Raw genomic sequence first — 26,690 nt, forward strand, 5'->3', positions numbered from 1 at the left:
GACACTATTTTTAACAGCTTTATTTACAAAATTAGTCTCTAATGTGACAAGAGTTACGCTGGAATTGCATTTTGTTTACTGTATTTCAATAGACTGGGTCCAATTTACTATTTTCCCAGAACATAAACATTCTCAAGATCTGAAATAGATACTGATTTTAAAAAGCAGCATAATAATATTCCTTGTCTCACAGCAAGAGCCAGAAACTGAAGTCTCTTATTTTTTCTCCATTTCCTTTGAATCAGAGGATGACAGAGCTACATTGATAAAGCTTATTTTTTTCATTTCTATACTGTCTGCTGCCATTATTTACAAAAGAACTTCAGAATACCAGTGGCAAAACCAGAAAGGATAAGAAAGTATCTGAAAGGCTCATACTTTCAACCATGGTAACAGATAGCTGAAACTGTAAGGGGAATTTCCATCCCAGTACAAATGTACAAGCCGTGAAATGAAAAAGCATTTGGAGCAAGGCCATCACGTCTTTTGTTCCTTGAAGAAGTCTGTTCCTTTCAGCTCTTCTGGCAGATACTCCTGCTCCACAGGTTCCTTGTACATGGGGTTGTATTTGTAGCCTTTCCCGTAGCCCAAGTTCTTCATGAGCCTCGTCGGGGCGTTCCTCAGGTGCAGGGGCACAGGCGGCAGAGGCCCCGTGTGCATCCTCAGGCACTCTTTGACATTGCTGTACGCCCTGTACACCTCGATGGACTTGGGTGCTCTGGCAAAATACACCACACATTGGGCTAGAATGACCTGGGCAGAAGAAAAGAGAAAATGTTACATGACTCCTTTGAAGCTCTTTGGGAAAAGGTCTGTTATTCAGGTTGGGTGTGTGGTATGACAGGGATTATGTTTTGAACCCGACCTCTGCCTGCTGCTGCATTATGAATATTAACATTTGACAACAACACAGTCCTTTGTGATTTTTTGCAGCTAGAAAAAGAGTAGCTAATTTAGTACGTAAGGATACACTATTTTAGTTATACAATGGGCAGGTCAATATGACGTTGGTTCACACACCACATTTTAACAAATACGCAGGGAATTTTACTTCAGACTACAGCATCTATTTTAAGAGCTCTGATGGTCTCTCACTTGTCAGAGAAGGGACGTGACAAATGAACCAGTTACTAAGTTTGCCTTGTCCCTGCAATCTCTGTTTCTTTTTATAATTACAACTAGGTTTTACAATTCGCAGTACTTTCAAAGCAGTGAATTAATGAAGCCTTTACCTCACATTCCGGCATTCCGATAAAGTGACAGCCTTGATAAGCAGCAACTGCTTGTGTTAAAGCCAAAGGATCTGCCAGTCCTACAAAAATAAAGATAAAAGTAGATTAAAGTCACTTTAGTTTCCATCTTTTATTATTTCTTTCTTTTTTCCCCCCTCTTGTGAGATAGAAGGTTATCCACGCACACTTCAAAGTTCCTCTCTCAGGTCCTGGAACTTCTCATACAATTCATTCCTGAACATAAGATTATATTCCCTCCATCCACAGCTTTTCTCCTTCTGTCCCCTACCCCCAAAAAAGAAAGGTCTAAACCATGGGTATGATTTACAGTCTGAATCTGTTCCCACATAGATGAGCAGATGTTCCCACTGCAGGATGAGCAGTAGCCGCCAGTGTATGATCTGGTCACTTTTTGAAACTGAGAAAGAAATGGGGAAATATTGTTTATATAGATATAACTTCCTCAGATCTCATAACTCTTCACCCACCACAAACATGCTAGAAGTGTTGCTGCATCCGTTAATTTGGGTATATCAATCAAGATGTCTTACAGCTAGGGAGCCAGCTATCAAACCTGAAATTTGAAGGTCAGGGTATTCATTCACCTTCCACAGACACCCATATTAATACACTGCCAAAACCTGACCTCAAAAAGCTTTGTTTCTCCTGCAACAGTAAATCATCACAATGACACCATATGTAGGTCTCTGTCTGCATATATGAAGTTTTTGTTGGATGTGGAGCACTTTGGTATTTTGTACCTACTTTGTATATAGCAGTTTTGAGGTTGCTTTTTCTCTCAAACACTACTCTTTGGAAAGTAGAAGCCTGGCAGATCTTTAATCAACATAGTATTTCAACAAGAAATGCTGCAAATACTGACCTATATCTTCACTTGCAAACCTCACCAGCCTCCTTGCCACATAGAGGGGATCTTCACCACCTTCCAGCATTCGAGCAAGCCAGTAAAGGGAAGCGTTTTCATCTGAGCCTCTCATGGACTTGTGCAGGGCAGAGATGCAATTGTAATGTTCTTCTCCTGTTTAGAATGGGGGAGAAGAGATACACAAAGCTGTTTAGAGGAAATGCAGTGAAATGCATTTAAGGAAAGAGAATATATTTTACTAGATCACAGCAGGTAAACAAAACCTGATTGTTAAGTTCTTTTTATGTATCTTTTATGTATTTGATCTATCTTTTTATGTATTTCTAGGACCATAGTGTTCATTGATATCCTCAACAATTTCACGCTTTGCCACATGGATCATTCCACTAACTGTGTTAAGTGTAACAGAGCAACTGCAGATGAAGAGAAGGGTGTTTTTGTAAACACTGTAAGGCAAATAATTTAGTTTTAGTACCCTAAAGGCCTTTCCTTCAAAAGAAAAAGAAATATTAAAAGCTATTTTAAGCAGTTAGGAAGGAGAGTCTATAAAAATGTGTCCTAGCTGACAAAGGTTAAAGTGTGAGCAACATGCAAACCACTAACCATTGCTTTTGGACACGCACACAGCTCTGAGAAGATAACAGAAGAACCAGAGAAATCCAGTACTAGACATTAGCAATATTTTAGAAGAAATTTTACAGCAACTACAACTTGAAAATAAAGTGTGCAATAAATCCAACACAAGTTTGCTGTATTATATAGGAGGAAAATAAAGGAAACATTCCTGTGGATATATATTGATGGTACATTACACAATCTAGAGGAAATACAACCACAGCACACAGCACTGGCAAGTCCCTAAGAAATGCTGAATTCAGTTGTGGACACCCACACTATTGAAAGGGTAAGGTGTAAGCAGCTGAGAGGAAAAAAAAAGAAAACAAATGTACAAAACCCCCCTAGAATGCCAGACTGCTAAATATGGAGTGTGAAGATTGAATGAATTACAAAGAAAATGGGGTTTTAACATTGAAATTTAATATTAGATATGTACTCCAAGGAGGAACAAAGCCATTCCACAGACTGTTTAGAGTTACAGGTAAAAATAGAGGATCAACATTACAAACACTGTGTCATATCCCTCCTGCTTGCAATTTTCTCTGTGGAGCTGGTTTTGATTCATAGAATCATGGAATGGTAGGGGTTGGAAGGGACCTTTAGAGATCATCTAGTCCAACCCCCCTGCAGAAGCAGGATCACCTAGATCAGGTCACACAGGAACACGCCCAAGCAGGTTTTGAAGACCTCCAGAGCACGAGACTCCACACCCTCCCTGCGCAGCCTGTGCCAGGGCTCACTCACCTGAACAGTGAAATAGTTTTTTCTTATGTTTAAGTGGAACTTTTTGTGTTCCAGCTTCATCCCTACTATAGAAAAAAGGGATGCCCCAACCTCCTGACACCCACCCTTTAGATATTTATAAATGTTAGTAAGATCTCCCCTCAGTCTCCTCTTCTCCAGACTAAACAGCCCCAGTTCCTGCAGCCTTTCCTCGTATGAAAGATGTTCCAAAACATCTTTCTTACGCATTTCTTTCAATCAAGAGTATTTTGCTGCAATGTTGTTGTTCATCTCTCCACACAACTTGATTTTTTTTTTATTTTTTAAAGCATTCCTAGCATTCCTTGGCTCTCAGCTAACTGTGTAGTATAAAGGCAACTGGCTGCATGCACAGTCATCTGTTAATATTTTTCCTCTTCCTATGGCTAAAAGGATTTACAGCTCAAGGGCCATATCAGAACACATCATCATCGCATCGTAGGCCCTACCAAACACAAGGCCACACACATGAGTTTTCAAACCCTCATACTGCTGCAATTGCTCCTTCTCCAAGGCAGCAAGACCCCTGCCATGCAGGGCGGGAGCCGGCTCCAGCTGCCTGCGCCACCGCTGACGCTGCGGGAAAGCTGCGGTGCTGTGGGGGGAATTCCACACACGCCGCCCGGCAGGCGGCTATTTTTGCTGGGACTCCACACAAAGAGCCTCGTGGCATGCAGGCATCACTCCTGCCAACACAAACAGCATGTCCCTGCTCTGTTGTAACCCTTCAGTTAGGAGCAATAAACCCAAGCAGCTGAACTTGCATTGCCCTCTGGGAAGAGGCGTCTCTTGGTCTCTTACAAGGAAGGAAGGTGGCCTTAAATACCTCCAGAGGTTGCACTCACCCAGATTTTTGTTTTCTGGAGTGCTTTTATACATCCTCTGGGCTACTGTAAAGTGTCATACTTGGGGATACCAGTGGAAGAGGCAGAAGGAATCCAGTGGATTAGTTAGGATTGGAGATGCATCCCTGCATGGGACTTTTGAGTACACGTGCTGAGAAGGGGACAGGTTTCTCCCTTTATCTCCCCTCTCATACAGTTAACATTGGTGACCACGTCATCAACATAATGACAATATTTATACACTAGACTTGGACTTCTTCAGAAACATTGTGCAGTTGAACTGTAAATGCAGCCTCAATTAAAGGCAAAATACATAGAATCCTAACAGTTGGAAAAGAGCTTTAAGATCATGGAGTCCAACCACTGTATTGGACAAAAACATTTTCTGTTTCCTTCTAAGAAACACAGTTTATATCTATTCTATGCAAGACATTATCAGCAGTTAAAAAAGAGACTAGACAGATTTTTTTACAGACCTTTATTTATTAGCTCTGTGTCGAGTTAGCAAATATGTAGATTTTAGCCTTATCAATTCAGTTGAGAGACAGATACATGGCAACTTATCCAATATCACTGCTGTTCTACACCTCAGATGTCTCCTGAAATTAGAACTCTGAAGAGTTTTTGGAATCAAAATACACTTGCTCTATGAAGTTCCCACAAAGGGAAACACCTTTCTGAATGGAAACAAGATACTACACAAGAGGCTTTGTGGCAGGAGTTTCTCGTGTCTACTGTACGCAGACACATAAATCCTGTTGATTTATGCCCCTAAACTGCTTTATGTGCTCATGAAGAGCTTTCAAGGTAATTTGTTGATTTATTTTAAATCTTATTGGTAGAAGACAGGGAAAAGGCCTCATTCACTGAGCATAAGACCTAAGCTTCTTAAGCAATCCATGTTTATAAGGCAAATGTAAAATCACAGTCCCCATCCTAGATTATTTTCTGACTTAGGCAAAGCTGAGCATTAACTGCTCATCAATGAAGGACAGAGGAAAGTATTGGAGGAAAGACTTGGATAAAAAGGCTTTTCATTTTGGTCCAGCAGAAAGCAATAAAGCTGCAAAAAAACCATCATGGAGTGAGACACTCTCTTCTACTCCACAGAAGAGGAATAACCACGTTCCAGACTGCAGAATAAATTAACTTCAGCTTAACACACTGCCAGTCTTTGCCACTGCTGAAGTTATGATGCCACACAGACAGTGAGGAAAATCCTACGAGTATTCAGCTATCCATCTTTGATATTTGCTATTAAGTCAGTGTTAGCTGAAGACACAATGCATGAGAGGAGGAACACACAACAGAACTCTTAAAAGTCTGTTCGCTGTCCATCTGCAGTCAAATTTTAATTAACTTGGATGCTGCATCATTTTCTCAAAAAAATCAACAAAAAACTGCAATCAAAAGCTAAAATACGACTAAATAGCTTGTTTGCTCTCACACTGCAGGTGGCTCCTGGCATAGAAATGTGACTAGGAGCTGCCTCTTTGTCCTCCCACCTAAAATACACAGATTATCTGCATAAAGATCTTATCTTTGACATGTCTTCACACAGATCAGAACAACCACCTAATCACTGGATAATGAATCATGTTCTTCCTGGACTAGTTGGTGAAAGCATAGGAAAGAATATTCATCTACATATGTTTGGCAAATTTTATGGAAGGTGGCTAAAAATAAATAAATATGCAAAATCATAGAATCACAGAATGGTAGGGGTTGGAAGGGACCTATAGAGATCATCTAGTCCAACCCCCCTGCAGAAGCAGGTTCACCTGGATCAGGTCACATAGGAACATGTCCAGGCAGGTCTTGAAGACCTTCAAGGAAGGAGACTCCACACCTTCCCTGGGCAGCCTGTGCCAGGGCTCCCTCACCCTCACAGTAAAATCAAAATTCCATATTTACATTAATCTGACTGAACCTCAATTAACTATTTGGTCTTTCTATGTGAACGTACTACACTCAAATGTATGCTGCTGCTACCATGATTAGACATCATCTTGTTCCTTCACTTGGTAAGGCTAAAGCACATTACGTTCTAGAGGACTCTCAACTGCATCACAACAACTGTGATTCAAAAAGTATTAACTACAACATGCTATAAAAATATCTTTCTTTATACAGTAGCCTCTATACAGAAGCCTTGTACATAAAAGGGCAAACAGCTGTCTCTGCCATGGACAAAAGTGGTCAACCCAGAAACAGACTACTCCACAGAAGAGAAATTTTGTAAGGGTGTGTACTCAGGCAACCTGCTACTGTGCCAATAGCTGTGCCAGGCTCTTTGGCATTTGTACAATCAAAAAAACCATAATTTTCACAGCTCTCACCCCTCTCTGAAAACCTCTGACAAAAAAAACCCCGCAAACAAACTCAAACCCTACAGAGAGCTCAAAGGATTTCTGTCCCAGAGAAGGGGCTGACATCTGCTAGACTTGACTCAGAGAAGAGGCCCTCTGTGCCACCTCTAAGATGCAGCATAGGCGTGGGAGGGCTGGGAACAGTTGATGCAGCCAGGAGCTCTGTGTGACAGCGGCCACAAGGCGACAGCAAACACTCAGGGTACCTACACCATGCAAGAGGCTCACACCAGTAAACTGGTCAGACTTTCCACTTCCACCTAATCACGACTTCTTCTGGCCTCATAAAATTTTTCTTCTCCCTCTCTCTGCCTACCCTCGACTTCTCAGCTGCCATCACATCAATATCTGCCCAGATGACTTTTTCCTGACAATGAGCCATCTCTTCCTCTTCGTAGGAAGAAGGCTGCAAGAGCAGGCACGCACGTTACAAACCACCTCGAGAAATCTCTCATCACAGGTTTTGATTAGTGACGGTTAATTGAGCGTGTCAGATACAGCAGCAAAAGAACAGAAAAACCCCACGAGTTCTCCAAATACTGCTTAGGAGAATCATTTCATGTTATGCTGTATGGCGATTTGAGTATTGCTGAAGAACTGGCTTATGCTCAAGGGGATTACCCTCATCTTTAATAACCACACTCTGGTTTTTAACCCTCTCACATAAAACGGGGCAGTGGCCAATGACCGTGATGTTTGACGTTGCCAAGTCACAAATTTAGCTAGAGTGGTTATCACATTAAGAAGCCTTAAATGCAGTTAGATTTATGTGACTTGCCCTAAGCAAGCTACAACATTCATTACCTTAAAAAGCAACTCTCAAAAATAAAGCAAACTGCTCGGGTTTTCACATAATGTATTGCCGTAGATGTAAGCACTTCCAAGACTTCCAAAGGAGTAGGTGTGCAACAGAAGATTTCCAGTCTTCCAAAACCAAATCTCATCAAATTACTTATCCCTCTTTATGCTGCAACTCTCTTGGAAGACAATGTTCTACTAACCTTAACAAAAAACTTCACCATGCTACTGCTCGTGGGGCAGCAAATGTGTCTTTCAGCTACCCTAAGTGTTAAGAGGAAACCCTGTTTAGAAGGAATTTCTGTGTGAGCCTGACACACTGTAAAGCAATTTTTAGGCAAAATTTCAGTACAGCCTCTGTTTCATCAGAGCAGCTGGTACAAAACGGGGAGAAGGAACAGAAATTATGGAGATTGGCAGCTCTTGAAAATGATGCATCTCAGAAACTGTATTAGGTACTCACCTGCTCGGTCATACAGGATGTGAGATCGCTGTAGCCCTTCCTTTACATGCTCTTCTGTTATCAGAATGCCATCTGCAGAACCCCCTTTGGTAACATTCACAGGAGTGGCCTTCCCTGCTGCCAGTCTGGCCTGAACTGCCAACTGGAGTCCATTCAGCCCAGTCCTTGCATCGCCATCGCAGAGATAGGCCAGGGTATTTACAGCTTTCTCCTCTATGAACACCGGGAATCTGCAACAGAATAACCATACACTCTTAGCCCTCCTCATGCTCCTCTCCTTGCCCATTGTGCTAGAGATGCCATTTCTTGGCAGAGTTTGTTGAAAGGCAGCTGGGTTTAAGCTTAGTTCTTAACTTACTCTGTCATGCTTAAGCACTGTAGAGCCTGGGAGAACATTGTGGGACCCAACTCCTCTTCCTCCTGCCCCAATGCACATTAAATACAATTGCACATGAAAAAGGTAGGGCGGGAGCTCTCATCTATTTAACACTCTTATTTTACCTCATCTCGTTAAGTTTGATGGAAACTAGGGTTAGGATTTTGCCAGAGCACAATTCTAGCCAAGCCAGTTGAACTTTACAAGGTTTTACTGCATCAGCACCTCATAGCCAGCACTTCAAATTCCCCGTTGGAAGGAGACTGAAAAGGGAGGAAGCTATCCAAATGCACCCAAGACAATCTCATGAGGTATAAAGTAATTTGCACAAGGTGTTTGAACTAACTACCAACAGCAAGAGCTGCAACCAGATGTTTTTAAAAAAAGCAACAACTGGAAGGACTGTTCACACTGTAAAGCATATTACACATAGTACATTCTTTTTTCAAATGGTAGCAGGTATTGCAACTTAGACACTGGGGTACAAAAATACCTTAATAGAAAGTCACTGCATGTCACTGTTCCTGCCAGCTAACCCAAGTGTGCCAGGACTATACAAACACATGAGAAAGGCCAAATCCCAGTGAATGGACAAGATGGGAACAGTTGAGAAATGCAGCAGTAGGTGAGAGGTTTTCATCTGCTGGGCTGTCATCCCCACTGTCAAGGCACATGGCAAAGCTCTGAACATTTCACATGCTTACCTGTTGAGTATTTGATCCTCAAATTTAGTTATGCAGACAAGGTAACAGCTAAGGTGTTTGCCAGACAGAGAGTACAATTGATTACATTTGGAAACGACAGCTAGTGAGGTAAAAGCATAGAATTAAGTAATGCTCCTAACTTGGCCATTTCTATTAATGGGACTGAAAATCAACAGTGACATGTATCAGCAAGGATCAAGGTACAGAGCTAGGCACGAGAGGCCATTTCTTATGAAGCCCTTGTGTGCCAAATAATTTAGGCTTCACAAAGGCCCTGCACCTCATTCACCAGAAAGATGCCTTACTGTTATTACCAGTGGTGTACAAAAAGGCATTATTTTTTTCAGGAATTAAGATCTTAGATTCCAAATTTTTTGGCAATACAACTTCATTAGGCAGGAGCCCAATTTCAAAATCATAATGACAATTAATTCAATATCTTGCTTCCAAAAGACACTCTGCATTTTACATTTTTAAGCCTAGCCTGTCTCCAGAAGCTCAAGGGCCCTACTCCCTTCCACTTTACCCATCCTCTGCAGACTCTACAATTGCAAGGCAGAGTAAGTCCCATGCTTTCTGACCTCTTCCCAAACTCCTGATCCTCTTGCAGATGGGCAATCTCGTATCTTTTTCACTCTCCAAAATTAACACTGAACGTTGACTGGATGCCAATGCTCAATGCTAGTACCTTGTCAATGATGATAATTAGAGACAAAAACATAAATGAGCCAAAACAGATGCCCCAGGACTTGTCACCCACTGAGCTGAAGGTGATACAGTAGCTTAAGGAATGGAAAACTACCACTACAGGATGATAAATCCTTCTCCCAGTTCCTCAGTTTGTGCCAAGAACCAACATGAACTGTACGATGAATTACCCATAAAACCTGTAAACCATTGCAGTGTTTGAGCCAATGCAAGAGGGTGTAAGCAGTAACAGAGAGTAAACACAAGGAAGTCCAAGCAAGTAGAACCTATATGGTAAAAGATTCAAAAATAATTGAATAGGATATGAAATCAATTACCCATTAATCACTTCTTTCTTACTATTTTCTTACTTTCTCAGTGCACCTATTTTCACTACACTCACTCCTTGAGAGAATGCAATACTTTTACAGGCAAATACAGCTCTTCACCTAAAATACTGCAGTATGATATGCATTGCTAACTGCCTTTACAGCATTGTATTTGAATACTACCTCTTATCCCAGCAACTCAATTTCCCACAAGGAAAATGGACAGACGTTCAAAAAAGGGAGTAGTTTTCAAAACAAGTATTGAACACTGAAGGCTGAAGGGAAGCCTATCTTCAGCATTGTGAATTACAAGTCAGTGAATTCAAAACCTGTCAGTACTTGCAATACACTCATTAACAAGCTGAACTGCTTGCCAACAGGAAACTCAGGATCCTTTCATTTCCCTCAGCTGTGCACCTTCTGTGCTGTCTAACTTCAAATACATTCATTCCCCAATCTAGTTTACTGTCTGACTTCAATTAGAGATTCTGCTCTGAGGGCAGCAATTGAATGATATAAATAAAATGCCAAGGATTTTATTTCCTGCTTCACTGACACAGTACAAGTGTAGTGTATCAATGTACACCTGGAACAGCTGCTGCTATTACTAAGACAGCATAAACTGCAGAAAGCACAACCAAAGTTTCAGTAATATAGAGTACCTTTGACATGTAAGTTCTCCTTTCTCTTCTACCTTTCATATTCCTGGGTCTTTCAGCTAATTTACTGCAGGCTTTAAGAAGCACAATGATGGCTGTAAAGTTGCTGGGAATATAAGACAAAGTCTCTCTTTTCCTAAAGAAATTCCGTAACTCATTAAAAAAGTCAAAGAAGCTGTGTGAGCATGATGACATTACAAAGAAAAAGATATTAAAGTAGGTAAACACCTCCTGCTAGTTCCCTTTCAGCTTTACAGCAAGAAAAGGCCACAGTGGGATGAAAGAGAAGCCAGATGATCTAACCTTATTCCAGGCCTCCAGCAATAGTGGAGGCAGGATAAAACAACCCACCAAGAAAATGTAAGGAAACAGATTCAGCTACAGCACACATTCCTTTTGATAAATGCCGCATGTACATGAGCTGCAGAGACGATGAAAACTGTTAAATCACTCAGTGATGGCTGAGTGGAGCACAGAAGATGCCTGCAGACACTGAGGAAGATCTGCCCTCACCTTATTCCTCAAGGTAACAGGAGAGACCACAAAGAATCATCCTCTTCAAAATCTCATCTGCGTCAGCCATCATGTCAGACAAGTGAGGTGACAGCAAGACAAAGTGATAAACTGAAGCCAAGGAGCACACCCAGGACTTCATGCTACCCTTCTGTGGTTTGGGAAGAGAGACTCAAATGGGAAATGAAATCCAGAATTCAATGTATACGTCTCTTGTGCCTTTTGGCTAGATCTCTGCACCATTTTCAAAGGGGGCATGCGCCTCATTTGGGGACATGCTGCCTTACAACTCCGTTTCCAACTCTAGAACAAAGGTGAGCACAGTGAACAACCAACTGCACTGTTAACTGTGACTTTCATTTATTCCTCAGGACAAGATGAACACCATTACCTGCCTGCACCAAATGACAGCCCTGCTTCAGAGGCAGGGAGGGGAAGAGGTAAAAGAAAAGACACGTCTGTTCCTGCAGAGGAGAGGTGGAGAGGAAATGAAGGAGCAGAAATGGTATAGACGGCGAAACAAGAAGGAATTAACAAGGAGACTAAAACTAGAACCAGAGTAAGGGACAGAATGGATTATAAAAAGCTAAACTCATCACCAACAGTATGTACCAAGTACAGACCAGAGCCAGATGGCATGAGGAAAGTCAAGAAAGACTTAACACACAATTGCAACAAACGCTCACAAATTCTAAACTGCATTTTTAAGTACTTGATTCCCACATTAGGCATTGGAGCGGGGCCCTCTCTCCACGGACAGACTTCTGGAACTGTGCTAGTCTGACCACCTGCCTGCCAGACTTCTTTCAGTGTGATGAAGCACCACACCGTGCTGTTTAAATCATCCCTAGCTAACAGAAGGTTACGGATATGAAGAGTCTAGCGAAACCCAAACCCAAACAACTGCAGCTGAAGCTATGCCTTGTACTTTAATCCCATACAGAAAGGAAAGTCTCCCAACCCCAGTCAGGGTGTAGCCACAACCACAGCTGTGCCATTACATTAAGGCTGACCCACACTACTGCCCTCTCGTCTAAAATTCAGACCACTACAATATATAGAAGCTACAAATGAGTAAATCATGAGGCAAGGTACTCTAAAAATGAAAAGTGAATAGTTTTCCTCGCCTGCTTTGCCCTCAGCATTCAGGTTAGCAGGCCTTACTGCTTATACTCTGTGATAAAGCTAAAGGACCAAGTGGATTCACTCTCATTCATTTCAAATGGAGTGTCTGCCCAATTGCCACCATATCAATACACTGTAAATTACTGTGAATACGGCCAAACATCACCATGAAGGAAGTGTTAATAACTTGCATGAAAGTAGTGCAGTACCAAGCATTATTCTTACTTGCCAGCTAGCCATTCCAGAAGGCAGATAATATCCCTTAAACTGGGCCTTGTTTTTCTCAAAGCCCTCCCAAATGTTTAACATGAATATCTGGATTGGAAAATGAGGAGCTGAGAAACAATCCCTTACAGCCTCTCTTTTATCTATTAACACCTCACAGCAGCAGCCTCCTCTCCCTACAGCACACCATAAAACATAGTACAGCACTTATCTTGCAGTTAATGAACAGTAGTATCCCTCCCCGATACTATTAAAAAAGAATTTCTCAGAAAACAACAAAGTTTTGTTGTGCACTTCCAAATCCATTTAAGAAGGGATGCCTCATCCACCACTTAATTGTAACATGATCCTTTTACAACCAGTAGCAAGAAGTAACACACATTAGGACACGACAAAGACGCAGTTACAGGCTTCCGCAGCAAATCCTCAGCAGCAGAACGGATTTAAATATCCTGGGAGGGTGAGTCAGGAGCTACAGACCCAAGTATCAAACTCTCTCCTAATCCAGACGGTGAGATTATGTTTTGGATGGAGAGAGCCAGTGCTTTGAATTCTCTCTCTCCTGTCACCCCCCCACCCCTGCCATATGCTGCCACTTCTTTCTTTACTATCAGAAGTGGCTAGGGTTTCTCTTCCCACCCCCCAACCGCTTCATTCTCTCTCTGGCAGGCAGTCAATTCCTCGGGCTGTGCACGTTAACACCCTGCAGCCCATAAAGTACTCACTCGGAGCTCTCGCTGCTGCTGCCAGTCTCAGAGCTGCTGTGCTGATCACCCTGCCCCAAAACCTGGAGCCCTAAGGACCTGACGGCCCGCAGCAGAATCGCCTCCATTGCTTCAACCGAGAGCTTCTCCAGGACGATCACCCGGCAGCGGCTCAGAAGAGCAGCATTGACTTGGAAGGAAGGGTTTTCTGTGGTCGCTCCTATCAGGGTCACTGTCCCACACTCGACGTGAGGAAGGAAAGTGTCCTGAGGATGGGAGGGAAGCAGAAAAAGCTGATCTCGATCAATGACAACCTGAAACATTCCATGTGAGTAGGCTACGTTTTTTGCATCTTGTGAGTCTTTGGATTCCCTGTTGATATGACAAATAACCTCACTGACAAGGCAGCTCATTTGCTCAGCTATCTGAATGATTTCATGTCATGCACATAGAACGTTATGGGCTGCTCACCTTAATAACTCACGCTTGTGCTGAGAATGACCCTATCAGCTGAAAAGAACCAGTGTCAAAAAAATCGAGCAATTTTTATTTTATTTGTAGGACTGGTTTATTGCTTGTCAAACGTTAAGATATCGTCAAGTTGCCTTATCAAATACGACAAATCTTGAGGCTACCTCTAAATGTTCTTTGAATCAACCTCCAGGGCTACAATTCCCCACATAATTCTACAGGATAGCTCAAAAAACTATAGGGAGATTGCAGCATGGTTCAACATACAAACTGTAACTTGTAGTACAGGATTCAGGCTTTCCATGGTAAGACTAAAGAAAACTCATACCCAGGAAAAAAGAGAAAAAACACCCAAGTACCCTGAAGTACCACGCCATGCCTTATTTTTCTCTTTTCTCACAGAAAAAAGGGGACAACATTAAACACATACACACACACATCCCCTGGGCACATTTGCATTCCAGACCTTTTTAAAGGTACTGCAGAATGGTGGAGGCCGAAACAAAGACATTTGCAGTAAACATTACTGACGTGACTTTGCAGAAATGAAATGTCAGAAACATGTCACATAAAGCCTGGCATGTAAGTCAGTTACAAGTGTAGCTCAGCCTTCATTCAAATCTTTGAATCAGAATAATTAAACACTGTCTGGAAGTTACTTAAGGAATTTCATTTTTATGCTTCTCCCTAATTCATCTACTAAAAACATGAGTATCAAAAGCCCAAATTAAGCTCCCATCTTATGGCAAAGCGTGAAATTGTACAGAAGTGCTGACTGAGGCTCTCTTGAAAAAGCAACGTAGTAGAATACCTGCTGAGATTTATTGAAACGATGGATCTCATCAATAAAGAGGATGGTTTTTCTCTTGAAGAGTCTTTTTTCATTCTGGGCTTGGCTGATGACATCTCGAACATCATTTGTCTTGGCACTTGTGGCCGACAGTGTCACAAACCTCGTGCCATTTTTTTTGCTGCTGTTGGCTATGATGTGTGCCAGCGTAGTCTGAAACAGCAAGAGAAAGCTTTGTAAAAATCATTTGGGACACAAAAAGTCCTCTTTTGAAATAACAAAACTATACATTGGGGACAGTGTTGACAGTTTAGAGAGTAAGGTATTTTAGTTCACGCTACCGTAGCACACAGAAGACTTAAAAACTTCCTGCGAGAGGTAGCTGCCAATTCCACCGCTGCATTTCTAACGCCTGCACTTCTACGTACCCGACCTATTTAGCCTCAGTACTGAAAAGGCCAGCAATGCCAGCTGTCTCCTTTGCCACAGAACTCTTTGCCAAATACACTTCTGTCACAGAAGACGGGCTGACTGCAATTTGCTGCATGGTTATTTTGTAGAGTATGTTAATGGATAAAGAGCTCGGCTACCTCAAGACATCTACAGAAGAGTTTACAGTAGAATCACAGTTAAGAAATAAAATGCTACAATGTTGGTAATTAAATATTTTCCTATTTTCCACTGCACATAAAAATTAAGTTAATCAGAAAGCAGCTCTCTACAAAAGCTTGAGAATGCTAGTATTGAAAAATTATATGTATACTTAAGAAAATATAACTCTTTAAATCTAAACAGTCAACACTAAACAAATGCTGGCCCAGGGAAGTAAAAGGCAGCTGACTGAACAAATGCTTTAGTGAGCAGCTACATTGGTTTTCTCCCCTTATGGATAACTCCTTTAAATCCAAATTTATTTAAAGATAATTTCACTGAACCTATCAAAGCACAGAAGCAACCTTCAATATTACCTCCCAGGCAGATTTACTACCTCTGAACACATCAAAAGTGTAATTTGCAGACTTTCCTTCAAAACCCTTATTAAAGGCAGGTGCATTTGTACATATCTCTATTTGAAAGTACTGCTAGAGAAAAACAGGTGATTCTTCCATGGAGCCCACTCTTCTTTCAAAGCAGAAGTCCAAGGAGACCAAAGACAGGAGAGCCTCAGCAGATGAAGAATAGGACAGGTGCCAACAAAACCACTTCAGAAGATATTCCAAGTACTGAGGTTAAAGCAGCAGGTGCTGCCAACCTGATCCTCTTGCAGGGAAGCTACAGGAGCAAACACCTGATATATGGCTACCAGTGGTGTTGCAGCACTGCTCTCTCTTTAGCAGATCTCCTGACCTCTGAAATGGCAACCAGTCCAAGACGGGAATAGGGAGGATGTATCACTATTTATTCTTGCTTTAGTTTTAGTTAAGAGATTCCCAATTGTCTTCAAAAGAGGTGTTATTTCATGTCCTGATACAGGAATGGATCCCTTATCAGATCATCTCTCTCCACCTGGAGCTCAAAGCACAAATCCTTCCCCTACTGCTGCAGACGATAAGACTGGAAAGCGCTGCAGCAAAGCCTACAGAAATCAGGAAGATCAGGGAAACAAGAAACACAACAGGGAAACTATCACTGAAACTAAGATAACAAAACAAAACCAAAGTTGGGATTTCCTTAGAAAAGAGCCTTGATTTAGAGTGTACCTTCAGAAGATGTACCCATGTCTTAAAACAAAAAAAATCACTGAAAGCATAGAAACCCCCAATACAGCAAATATGAGGATGAAAAAGGAAAATGTACCTCTTCCTTCTCTAAAAGTGATAGTGCTATGGAAGGGGAATTAAAAAACTCTACAATAATCAACTGGCTATTCTTGCAGGCACACTTAAACTAGTAGCTCATACAGCGTCCTGGATGTGAGGAATTGTTTGTAAACACATGCACAGGAGTCCATACTTCTACCTCTAATTTAGGAAAAAAAAAACAAATTGAGATTCTTTGAAAGTTACTAGTAGAACAAGAATCTACTTGCAAACTGCTGCACAGCTCTCAGCCAGCATGTACCTCTACTTCTCTGCCAACTTCTAGGTCAACAAAGGTTGTAATAACATCCATTGCCTTTCAAAAGCAATGCTTGACACGGACAGACACGTTCATGGCCTCCTCCCTCTGTTCTGCACAATCAATCAGTTAGCAAGTCAAACTTTCCATATTCTTCTGAAAGCCTGTCAATGAACTCATTTTTTTATGCTGTTTTTTTCTCCTACTATCTCAAGCAAAAGTCAGTAACATGTTGCACTGTGTTCTCCCACTTTGCTACCATCGGGTTACAACCTAGAGAACATACAACCCAGTGGAGGCTTAAGTAGTAGCCAAAGTATGAAGGCAGTAGCACAGAACTGCAACTAGCATGCTAAACCCCTAGTTTTTCTCACTAAATTTAGGGACAATGTATTTGAAAGATAAGAAGAAAATTAAAAATCTGATCTGGAATAAGGCAGAAGAAAATACACTGAGTATCCTTCATGTGAAATGAATTTTGAAGTAAGTTTGATTGTTACATCAGAAAAAAAGTCTTTTGAAAGAGTAAAACTGATGCTACATTTAATAGGAATGAATACATCCCTATCAGAACCAGGAGGAAGAGGAAATCCAAAGAAGCTGCTATTCTACTCCTTTTATCATAAAGGTGTTTCCTCTGCAGATCATGTTTATTCCCTATGGGAAGGCGCAGAAGTACTTTATCCTGTAAATTAAGTGGAATTTATATCAATGAGAATAGGAGTCACGCTGTAATATCCTTGCCCCTTCCAGAAAACATTCTCAATTCTCTTCCATTATCCCACCAAACTGTCCAAGCTCTCATCTATCATCTCAAGTTTAATTCTGAAAATTGCAAGACCTTACAGACAGGCTAAAGAAGTGTTATCACTTCAGCCCTTCTGAAACGTGGAAGCATCCACTGAGAAACTCATGAACCATTACTCATTGATGAATAATACCTTCAGCTTGAGCCCGTGGTCACTTATTTGCAGATCCACTACACACAGAACAAACACCTTAACAACCAAAACTCTCCACTGTCTTGCAAATTTCTTCCTGTCAGCACCAATGACAATATCATTTCCCAAAGGCTGTAACCATCCCAGACTTACAAGATCCCAGCAATCAAACAAAAAAAACATGCCCAACAAGCCCACTCCCAGCAACTATGCTATCAGTTTTTCCAGGCTTTGACATAAGTTCTGGATGACATAAAAGTAACCCACAAAGTCTTGCTCCACACACCTCTCATTTCAGAACATGTAAGTCAATTGGATTTGCTGTTTTGGTTAGCTGAGATTGTGTACTAGGAGACAAGAATTTTGTGTATATCCACAAGCTTCCTTGACTTGGTAACTCTGAGTGTAACCTACTTCCCTACTCTCTGCACTGTCACTAATCAATGCTGGAAGAAAACAGTAAAAAAGCAAGTAAAAATTAAGTCTGTCCTCTCGATACTGATGTTGAATGGAGTGGCTACTTAGAAGTGGCCTTTTCATTTTTGCATCTCTCTGTCAGGCTATTAAACAATGTCCACTTTATTAGCTCACCAAAGCCCATTCCAGAAATAAACAATAGTATTGCCTAGGTTTCTTGAGAGAGTGGAACTGTAGAACAATGGGAGGACATTTGGCATATATGGTCAGTTCATAGTTGAGAAGACTCTAGCCAAGTTGCTGACTGAGGAACCTAAGGTCACTTTTACCTCACTCTTGTGGAAGATCAGATAGACCTTGTTTAGGGATCTGCCTATGGCTGCCTCATTATGGAGAATTTCCCTATTCATTCTTAAATGGCAGGAATTTAACAAAATATGTGTTGCACATGTCAGCCACAGAAAAGACACGGTCTCTCAGGTTATATTATTGTCTTCAGTAGTCATATCACAGAGCTCCTTCAAGGTGTACAGAACAGCTCACAATTATTCTGTTCCAGCCTCACAGCCCTTTTGACCTCTCACGGCATTTTCATGAGGAGCTAACATTCATGCTAACACTCTACAGAAGCACATTGCGGTTGGTTCTTCCAATGTAAGTGCGTCTCCCAACAGGTCTGGAAGGTTGTACGGTCTGCTAGGCTGTATTAGGGTGACCAAAGCAGGCCTGGCACAAATGTGTACTAGTGTATAGATGGCAGTGCACCACAGATTATTCCTGAGTAGTTGGCATCCAGATTTCCCCATCAAATGACTTTGCTGGTTTGCTCCAGAGCAAACCAGTTTGAATGATGTTTGTGGCAAAAGACTGACAGCCCAGTGTAAAACACAAACCCAATAAGCTAGCTAGACCTACAGGCTTACAGGGTTTAAACTACATTACCAGAATGGCATTCTGCTTTTTTTCTGTTGCCCTCTGACCATGATTTTCCCTGTATTTCCACCTCTTTCTTTATTCTGGCCAAGATTTCCATATCTTTGCTTATGTGGTTTAGCCATCAACAGTCTGTCCTCACCCTTAACCCTCCCTCTGAGGGCAGCAGGGCCATACTGTGACTGACAAGCAGTCCAGAACAGCCAAGCTGTTTCATCGCCTTGAGCAAGGTACCAACAGTGCCAGCATCCCTGGATGCCAGCCAGGGGACCAGATCCCTGGGACACAGCTTAAAAAGCTGGGGTCTGTCCTACCCAACACTGCTGAGCTGATCCCAAGCTACCACACCGCATCACAGGAGATGAGCCGGGCTGTATCTAAAGGCAATCTTCAGCATAGATGAGCATGGCCCCAGGGTACTGTCTATAGAGACAAACACAATCCAAAGTGGCAGCAGTTGGCATTTATATAAGGGCAGATGCTATTCTTACCCATCTCTTTTGGTTCCTCACACCCCAAATAGCCCCCTGTAAGACTACTGGAGGAGTACGGTGTCATTGAACAACAGCCACAGCATGTGGTTTACAGCACTTCCAGAATCCAAGTCCAACCAAGCATAAACAGATGCAAGGTCACTGCATGATGTTTACTGAAATGGAACTTTGCCTCCATTTGCTGCATCTAGATTTGACTCCTCAGGTCCCAACTGCTTTACCAATACAAATTGTGGTTTTCTCTTCCTAGAGAGCTATCCCAAGTCAATCTTGATTTAAATTGGCATAAGCAAAATTAAGTACACTGTATTCAAAGATTTACCCCAGGAAACTGCAAAGCAAAGAGACTCATTATTTCAAATGGTACAAATCAGGCTCCAAGCAGTATGAATAAGAAAAGAAAGATGAAATACACTCAAGTAATCAAATACCCATTTAGGCTATTTTGAATTAGCAAAACAGAAAATGCTGAAGAGAAGAAATGATAAATATTTGAGGAGCAACATACGCAACTTGGACTTGCTGTCTGTGTTTCCATGTGTCATGCAGCAAAGTTTTGAATAAAAACAAGGAAACAAAACACAAGAGAGTCCTAGAAATAAAATATAAACTCAGGATAGATTTGACAGAAGCTTCAAAGACCATTTACTGCAGTTTTAATGTTTTGCACTCATCCCAACATGGCATATTTTACCTTAGTACTACATTGCAAACATGGGCCCCTGAAAAGATAGCTTATTTTTTGCAGGGAGCAGGTTCCAGGAGCTTGTTGTCCACATTTGTTCTTGTTAAACACCAAACGTAAGAGGCAATGTTTACCATATTTAAATACAGAATGTTCAGGTTTATAAGGCTTAAACTGTATCTGTGGTAGCAAAATTATTCAGTGCTCAAGTTACACTGTGTCCCCCCGCTAACTCTTTACTAAAATTGGTGTCCCATGGCAGACAAGCAAAAATCTAAATCCCTGCATTAAGGTGTCATAAATCACAGACCAGCTTACTCAGATTACACCAGGATTCATACAGGCTTTTAAAAATTTGCATAGTCAGGATGAACAAGCTAACTGTTCCTAAGTTAATAACCACGGCATCTCTTTGAGGCCCTATTTCTTCTTCTGGCCTCTATCTGGTCAGCTTCTTAAAAGCAGAAAATACATTCCTTTGTTCAACACTTCAACAGTGACAAAAGCAAAACCAAAATCTGAGTCAAAGCCTTTTCAACTAGAGCACCCTGGCTTCCTAAGAAACCTGGATGACAAATTACAAGTACAAAGACAAAATAAGATAAAGTATGAAGATAAAAGAAGGTGGCTCAATGTAACTGGGAACTAAAAGAAAATGAGCTCATAACAGAAGCACCTCCTTCAATTTTGTCTTTTCAATTTTGATTGTGCTTCCGTGAATACTTAAGTGCAGCTGAGGCTGAAATCAACCCGGGCAGAGTAGTACAAAGCACATGGACTTTTATTCAGGTACCTAGCTTTATTACTTTCATGACAAAAAATCTCAACAGTACAGTTGACCTATAATATGAAAAACTGCATTCATAGCACTACTTCTTGCTTAGAAAAGTTTATTGAACTAATTCTATTCATAAAGGTCCAGACTGATAAGTAATACTTAAAATTAATTTTAAATTTGGCCTCAAGAATTAATCCCATCACCAGCTATTTTATTTTTCTTTACTTAGTCCTGCTCTCCTCTTTCCAAAAGGATGGGTTAGAATGGCATTTGGCTATAGAAATGCAAGGAAGCTGAGACAGGCTGCAATAACTAGGTTCCATGGGTACCTAGAGCATAAAGAGGTTCAAAAATCTATGTCCATTTTACACAGCACTTCGGAATTTAGACCAATCTAACTAATTACACACCTATTTTAGCACCCATCCTTTAATGTAAGGCTACTGTCTTTGAAGGGGCAGAGCTTAGCATGTAGGCTTGGTACATTTGAAGCTGTGTAATGCACAATTATTTCTTAATATTCTTCCCACTGAAACAGGTTGTCCTTAACAAGTTTTTGATAATCAATCTAACCAGGTCTTAAGGCAGTAAGAATACTTACTGCTCTTTCACAAGATCTTTCAAGTTTCAAATGCTATGTAATTCTTCATGTAAAGAGAGAAAAATTTCAGGTTAATGCCTCATGAAATGTTTTCTTAGGCATGTTATATACAAACAGTATATAACTGTAATCCAAACTGTAATCCAAATAGTAAGTGAATGAGGCAGGCAGGCAACCACAGGCTTCCCTTTCCATCTTTAGAGGTCCTACTCTGCCTTATATATTAAATCTGCGAGGATTTTAATAAAAAATGTTCAAGTCAAGGAGAGAACTTTCAGCCATTTACCCAAAACAGACAATATGATTTATAAGGAAGAAGGCACAAAATGAAACTATACTCTATCATCATCCTAGAAATACTGATAAGCATAGGTGAAGGGAAAAGTTCAACTTTGTGCAGTAGAAATTTCCAGTTCAGACCCATTAAAAGCTAGCTTGGGAGCATGTGGCCTTCAAACTGTTTGCTGAGAAAGAGCAACCTAGAAAGATGAGCTACCCAACACCTTAAGTACTGGAAGGTAGAAAATGTAACAGATAAATTGTAGAATGGTTCCTAGATGAGGCAAAAGGGCTAGTCTTGATGCAAGTCAGATGGCTGATGAACAGTAGAAATGGAACTCTGCGAGAAGCAAGCTCACTAAATACAACTCCACATAAAGCATATAGACAAGGAAGATGGGTCATGAGAGAGTGAAAGTTGCATTAATTCAGGCAAGAAACAGATCATCTGTTATTCAAAGATAGCCTTAGTACCACAGTAGGTTCCTAAAGATCTGAAACACAAGTAGACGCTATCACAAGCTCATGAAAAAGCATTTCTATAGCCAAAAAAGACAGGTTCATCAGACTGCAACACAAATGCCAACTACATTCACTTCCAAATTTCAGAGCCTGTATGCAGCCCTTGCTTTGTTACCAACATTTTTTACAGTATTTTTTCCTAAGGACTTCAAGAAAGACCAAACAGACACTGTTGACCCAGATCAACAAGAAAGCACAGTCAGAAGAAAGTGAATAAATATTGAAGCAGATCCCTAAACATGTTACTCAAAAAGTGGCTTCCCATTTATTAAAGCATTAAATTCCACTTCTCTCTTGCTTCAGTCAATCCACCTCCATTTTAATGAGTTTTTAGAAACTTTATTATTGCCTTGTTACTTCAAAGGAAGTAGCAATTATTTATGTTCACCAGCTGGTTCTTTTCAGGTTTATGTTATCTAGCCTAAACAACCTGCTGCATCATTGCCAACAGTATTCATCCATCACTCACTCTCTTACTTGCTCCTTATTAACTGCGATTAACTGGAATTATTATTCAAATACCATACACATAAAATCTCTTCAGGTAAGTATACTGAGAAGAGCAAGCTGCTGCTCTACCCTTAACCTCTCTGCTAGCATTAATTCCTTAGTCATCATTCTTATTCCAGATTTCTTACACATGCTCACATAAGGCCAAGGTATCCAGTTACACATAATATGCAAAACTTAGTGCTGGGTATACACAGAGGCTGACAGAGGTAATTGTGATTTCACTTGCTTAGCTTTCTCTGTCTACCCCCCTTCACCTGAAATGCAGAAAAAAGGGACAAAACTGATGTGAGACCTTTGGGTGCTCCCTCCTTACCACAGCTGAGGCATTAATTTGGTTCTCCCCTCACTGCAGCAGTGGATCCCTTCATTGCTGTGCTGTAATTGCAGTGCCTTTTGGGATTCACCACGGTTTGCCTCTGGAGTCTTAGAAGAGGCAGAACAAGAACTGTTTATCAGTCAGATTGTGAAAAGACTCATGAGTTTCACAGCACTTGTTTGAAGGTTGATGAGGACCTGACACTGCTAGCTCTCTTCCCCAGAAAAGCCACCTTCTGTCAGTGGCCAGAAGTTGTGGGCTAAAGCAAACCCTGCACTCACAAACAATGCTGTAATAATCTGCTGATATCTCCCCTAGTTACCAGGACATCTTTACTGATGCCGTTTTGAAGCTTGTCCTTGCCAGACATTACTTAAAGCATAACTTCTCAGGTAGCGGCTTCAGAGTTGATGAAATCTGAATTATGTGAGGGCAACAGAGGCCTGTGTAACCAAAACGCAAGCTGCAGGGTGTGGAGCTGGTGGGGGTGAGCCATTTATGTTTTATTGAGGAGGCATATTATGTTTTGTAATTTAAGTGAAAATTTTAGTAAAGTGTTAGTGGGCATCTGCCAACATAGACAATTTACAGGGGAAACCAGGCAAAGAGAAGGGATAAAAACAGAGTGAGTTCCAAAAGAAACAAGTCCCATCCTTTATCAGCTTCGTAAGCCACAAGAAAAAGAGAGGGGCCAGAATACCCAACCTGGACCGGCAGCTGGTCACCCTGGCCGCTCCCGGGGCCCGGCGGCGGCACTCACCTTGCCGCAGCCCGGTGGCCCCCAGAGGATGAGGGAGGGGATTTCATGGGACTCCAGCAGCGACCGCAGCAGGGTCTGCGCTCCCAGCACCCGCTCCTGCCCTACGTAATCCCCCAGCGTGTCCGGCCGCAGCTGCTCGGCCAGCGGCTTCCCCTCCAGCTTCTGTGCCAGGCTCGTCTCGCGCCGCGGCGCCCTGCCGCCCGCCGCCGAGCCTTCATCCTCCGGCTGCGCGGCAGCCTCCTCCCGCCCCGCCCCGCTCCTCCTGCCGGGGGCTCCCGGGCTCTGCCCGCCGCCGCGGCCCTTTTGGAAGAGAGAGAAGACGGGCGAAGCGGCGGGCGGCCGGGCCTCCTTCGACTCCCCCTCCGCCGGGCTGCCTGGCGGGGCGGCGGCGTGGCGCTGCCGCTTGCAGGGGGGCGATGAGCCCGGCTCCGCCTCGCCCTGCCCGGCCTGCAAGCACCGGTCCAGGTGCGAGTTGATGTGCGCGCCCGGCAGCTCCCGCAGGCACACGGGGCACTGCACCAGCGGCTCCTCTCCGGGGCCCTCCATCAGCTCCCGCCGCGGGCTGTGAGGCGAGGCCACGCCGGGGCAGGAAGCAAGGCCGCCAGCCCTCGGCGCCCGTAGCCCTTCGGGAGCTGTAGTCCGCCTGGCTTCGCTCCCCGCCCCTACCAGCGAGGGGAGGCGGGTGCCGTTTTCTTGCCCCGCAGGGAACCTTGCTAGCTTCGAGGGAAGGAAGGGGACAGCGTTCCCACCAAGCATTCAGGGCACTCCACGCTACAGAGGCAGGGACGAGAAGGCTCCTGTGGGACAGGCAGCCCGACGGGGAGTCCGTCCTCAGCCCCGGCACTCCCAGGGCATTGCGGGCAAATTCCTCAGAGACCGGGACTCTTCCGCCCTTATTGTGTCATTAACCCGTGCTACTGTTTTTCTACCGTGCCATAAGATGTTGAAAATTCTGTTTGGGCAGCGCAGTATCTCAGCGGTGTCTCAAGCTGCAGCGTGGGGCTGTCGCTGCTGGATGTGTGGTGTCCGAGTTTCCTGGCTGGCTCGGTGGAGTTGTGTTGCCAAGCCTGTGGAAGGGGAGAGAGGAGACCAAGTGTTACCGAAAACTGGTTCCAAAGAGACTAACGCTCACTTTAGTACTAAAAAGCAGCCATTCCCTTATTCCGCACTGAGTGCATGGGGGATTGCTCCTAACACACACCGAGAGACAAAAGCACACACCTTATATACATTTCAGAAGATAAACTACCTGCTTATTACCCCCCATCTAATACATATGCAATACAGAGTGACATTTAGCATTATTTTGGTGGAGAGTTGAGGAACACAGTCATATATGTGTAGCATGTACTCCTTTTAGCTCATTATCATACTTAGGGATGTCCAGGGGATGTTAACTGTAATATTAATTTCTCAGTTAATGAAGCAAAGGTCTCACTCTGGGCACTATGGCCTTGCTGAAATGGTTTTGAAGTTATTTGCTGTGTCCCACGATTTATAGCCAAAATGTAACTGTCTTGCTGCTGTAAGGCTCCCTCCCTCGGCTGCTTTGCATGCTGACTTTGCAGCTTCCCATTTGTCTGCACAACAGATAAGCAGCATTGGCGCTTTTGATACTTTAAACTCTTTGCAATTCTCTTACGATTTATCACTCAACTCAAAGTCCAAAACATGCTTATAAATGGGAGGGGTCTATAGAAGTCTTAAATCTCTGGGTTCTGGTATCATCTAAGCAAAGACAAATAAAATACACATTGTCTCTATCCTGGTGACACAAGGCCACACCAGTTCCATGCAAAAGGCCTGAAGCGCTGTGGAGCTACTTAAGGGTCACATTGCTTAATATTATCAAGGTCTGTGTATTTAGGAGTCTACCTGGTCATCTGTTGAAATATGTGAAAACTTAATTCTTAGTTGAAGAGTTACCAGTAATTTTTATTTTTATTTTTTTGGTAAATAAATAAAATCAATCTCTTGTATTATGCAGAATGCAGGGCAGGTTGCATTTGAAATAAAAGCATAGTAAGCGGTACCATTCGCATCCTAATTTACTGCCTGAACTTGACCCACTGGTAATTCTTTCCACATTACATCTTGTTTTCTTTCTTAAATTATATATTTAGGTTTAATTATATACCGTTACATAATCGTTCCCAGCTTGTAAAACTCAGGTCAGCCTAATGTCAAGATGTATCAAGAGATAAACAAGTCAGGCTACTGGCTAACAGTACTTGTCCCCAGGCTTAAATTTTGAAAATGTCTGGTTTGCAAATAGCCAACAGGTCAGAAATAAAGTTTTTATTTTAATTGAAGATGGAGGCTAAGCAACTGAGTTTGAGCTAAGTGCTTTACGGCCCATCATGTAAACCTAGGTCTGACTGAAGGAGTTACCATCAAAAAACAGATGGTGAAAGAGGAGACGTTTCTTTGTATGTTTTTCTTCTTTGCTGATGCCTACTTACCTGTCTATTTCTTATCTCTTTTATAAACATTCACTCTTTTGTTTATATTTTTGTGCAAATGTTGTTACTGTGTATTTTTGTTGTGCAAATATTTTTGTTTTCTACTGTTGGGTAGAAAAATGAGGTAGGACTGTGGGCATATGTCCCCTGTGCATACAGCTAGGTAAATTTTTCTGGTTTTATGACATATGTGTGGTTTCTGAACATATAAGTGAAGATGTGGTTCATGAAGCAAGTTATTTTCCTGAAAGTGAGAGATTAGCTATCTGAAAACAACTCAGATGAAAGCATCTCTCAGACCAAATTTGGGGAATGTGAGTGATGGGTTGAAGGTTTTCACTCTCCTTTGGAGGAAATGCAACTCAAGACCCATTT

The 26,690-nt window shown here is 42.2% G+C and overlaps 1 protein-coding gene across 1 annotated transcript; it reads right to left on the bottom strand.

The window, feature by feature from the left end:
• WRNIP1 (WRN helicase interacting protein 1) lies at positions 1 to 24,427 on the bottom strand. Its single transcript, XM_061995175.1, has 7 exons — positions 23,854 to 24,427; positions 14,578 to 14,769; positions 13,317 to 13,561; positions 7,974 to 8,203; positions 2,116 to 2,271; positions 1,233 to 1,312; positions 1 to 753 (listed from the first exon to the last, which is right to left on the bottom strand). The coding sequence occupies exons 1-7, from the start codon at positions 24,397 to 24,399 to the stop codon at positions 478 to 480; spliced, it is 1,725 nt and encodes a 574-aa protein (XP_061851159.1). The 5' UTR covers positions 24,400 to 24,427; the 3' UTR covers positions 1 to 477.
• Positions 24,428 to 26,690: the final 2,263 nt, after the last annotated feature.

The sequence above is a fragment of the Colius striatus genome, chromosome 4, assembly GCF_028858725.1.
Source record: "Colius striatus isolate bColStr4 chromosome 4, bColStr4.1.hap1, whole genome shotgun sequence".
In the NCBI taxonomy this organism is placed as follows: Eukaryota; Metazoa; Chordata; class Aves; order Coliiformes; family Coliidae; genus Colius; species Colius striatus.

Bases quoted from the DNA above. Each gene is read 5' to 3' on its own strand.
- WRNIP1 (XM_061995175.1), bottom strand. From the start codon at position 24,399: ATGGAGGGCCCCGGAGAGGAGCCGCTGGTGCAGTGCCCCGTGTGCCTG. The intron at 8,204-13,316 runs GTGAGTACTTTA...ATTCTGTTGCAG, and splicing joins AGCAGCAGCGAGAGCTCCGA to ATTCCCGGTGTTCATAGAGG. The intron at 754-1,232 runs GTAAAGGCTTCA...TCTTCTGCCCAG, and splicing joins TCGGAATGCCGGAATGTGAG to GTCATTCTAGCCCAATGTGT.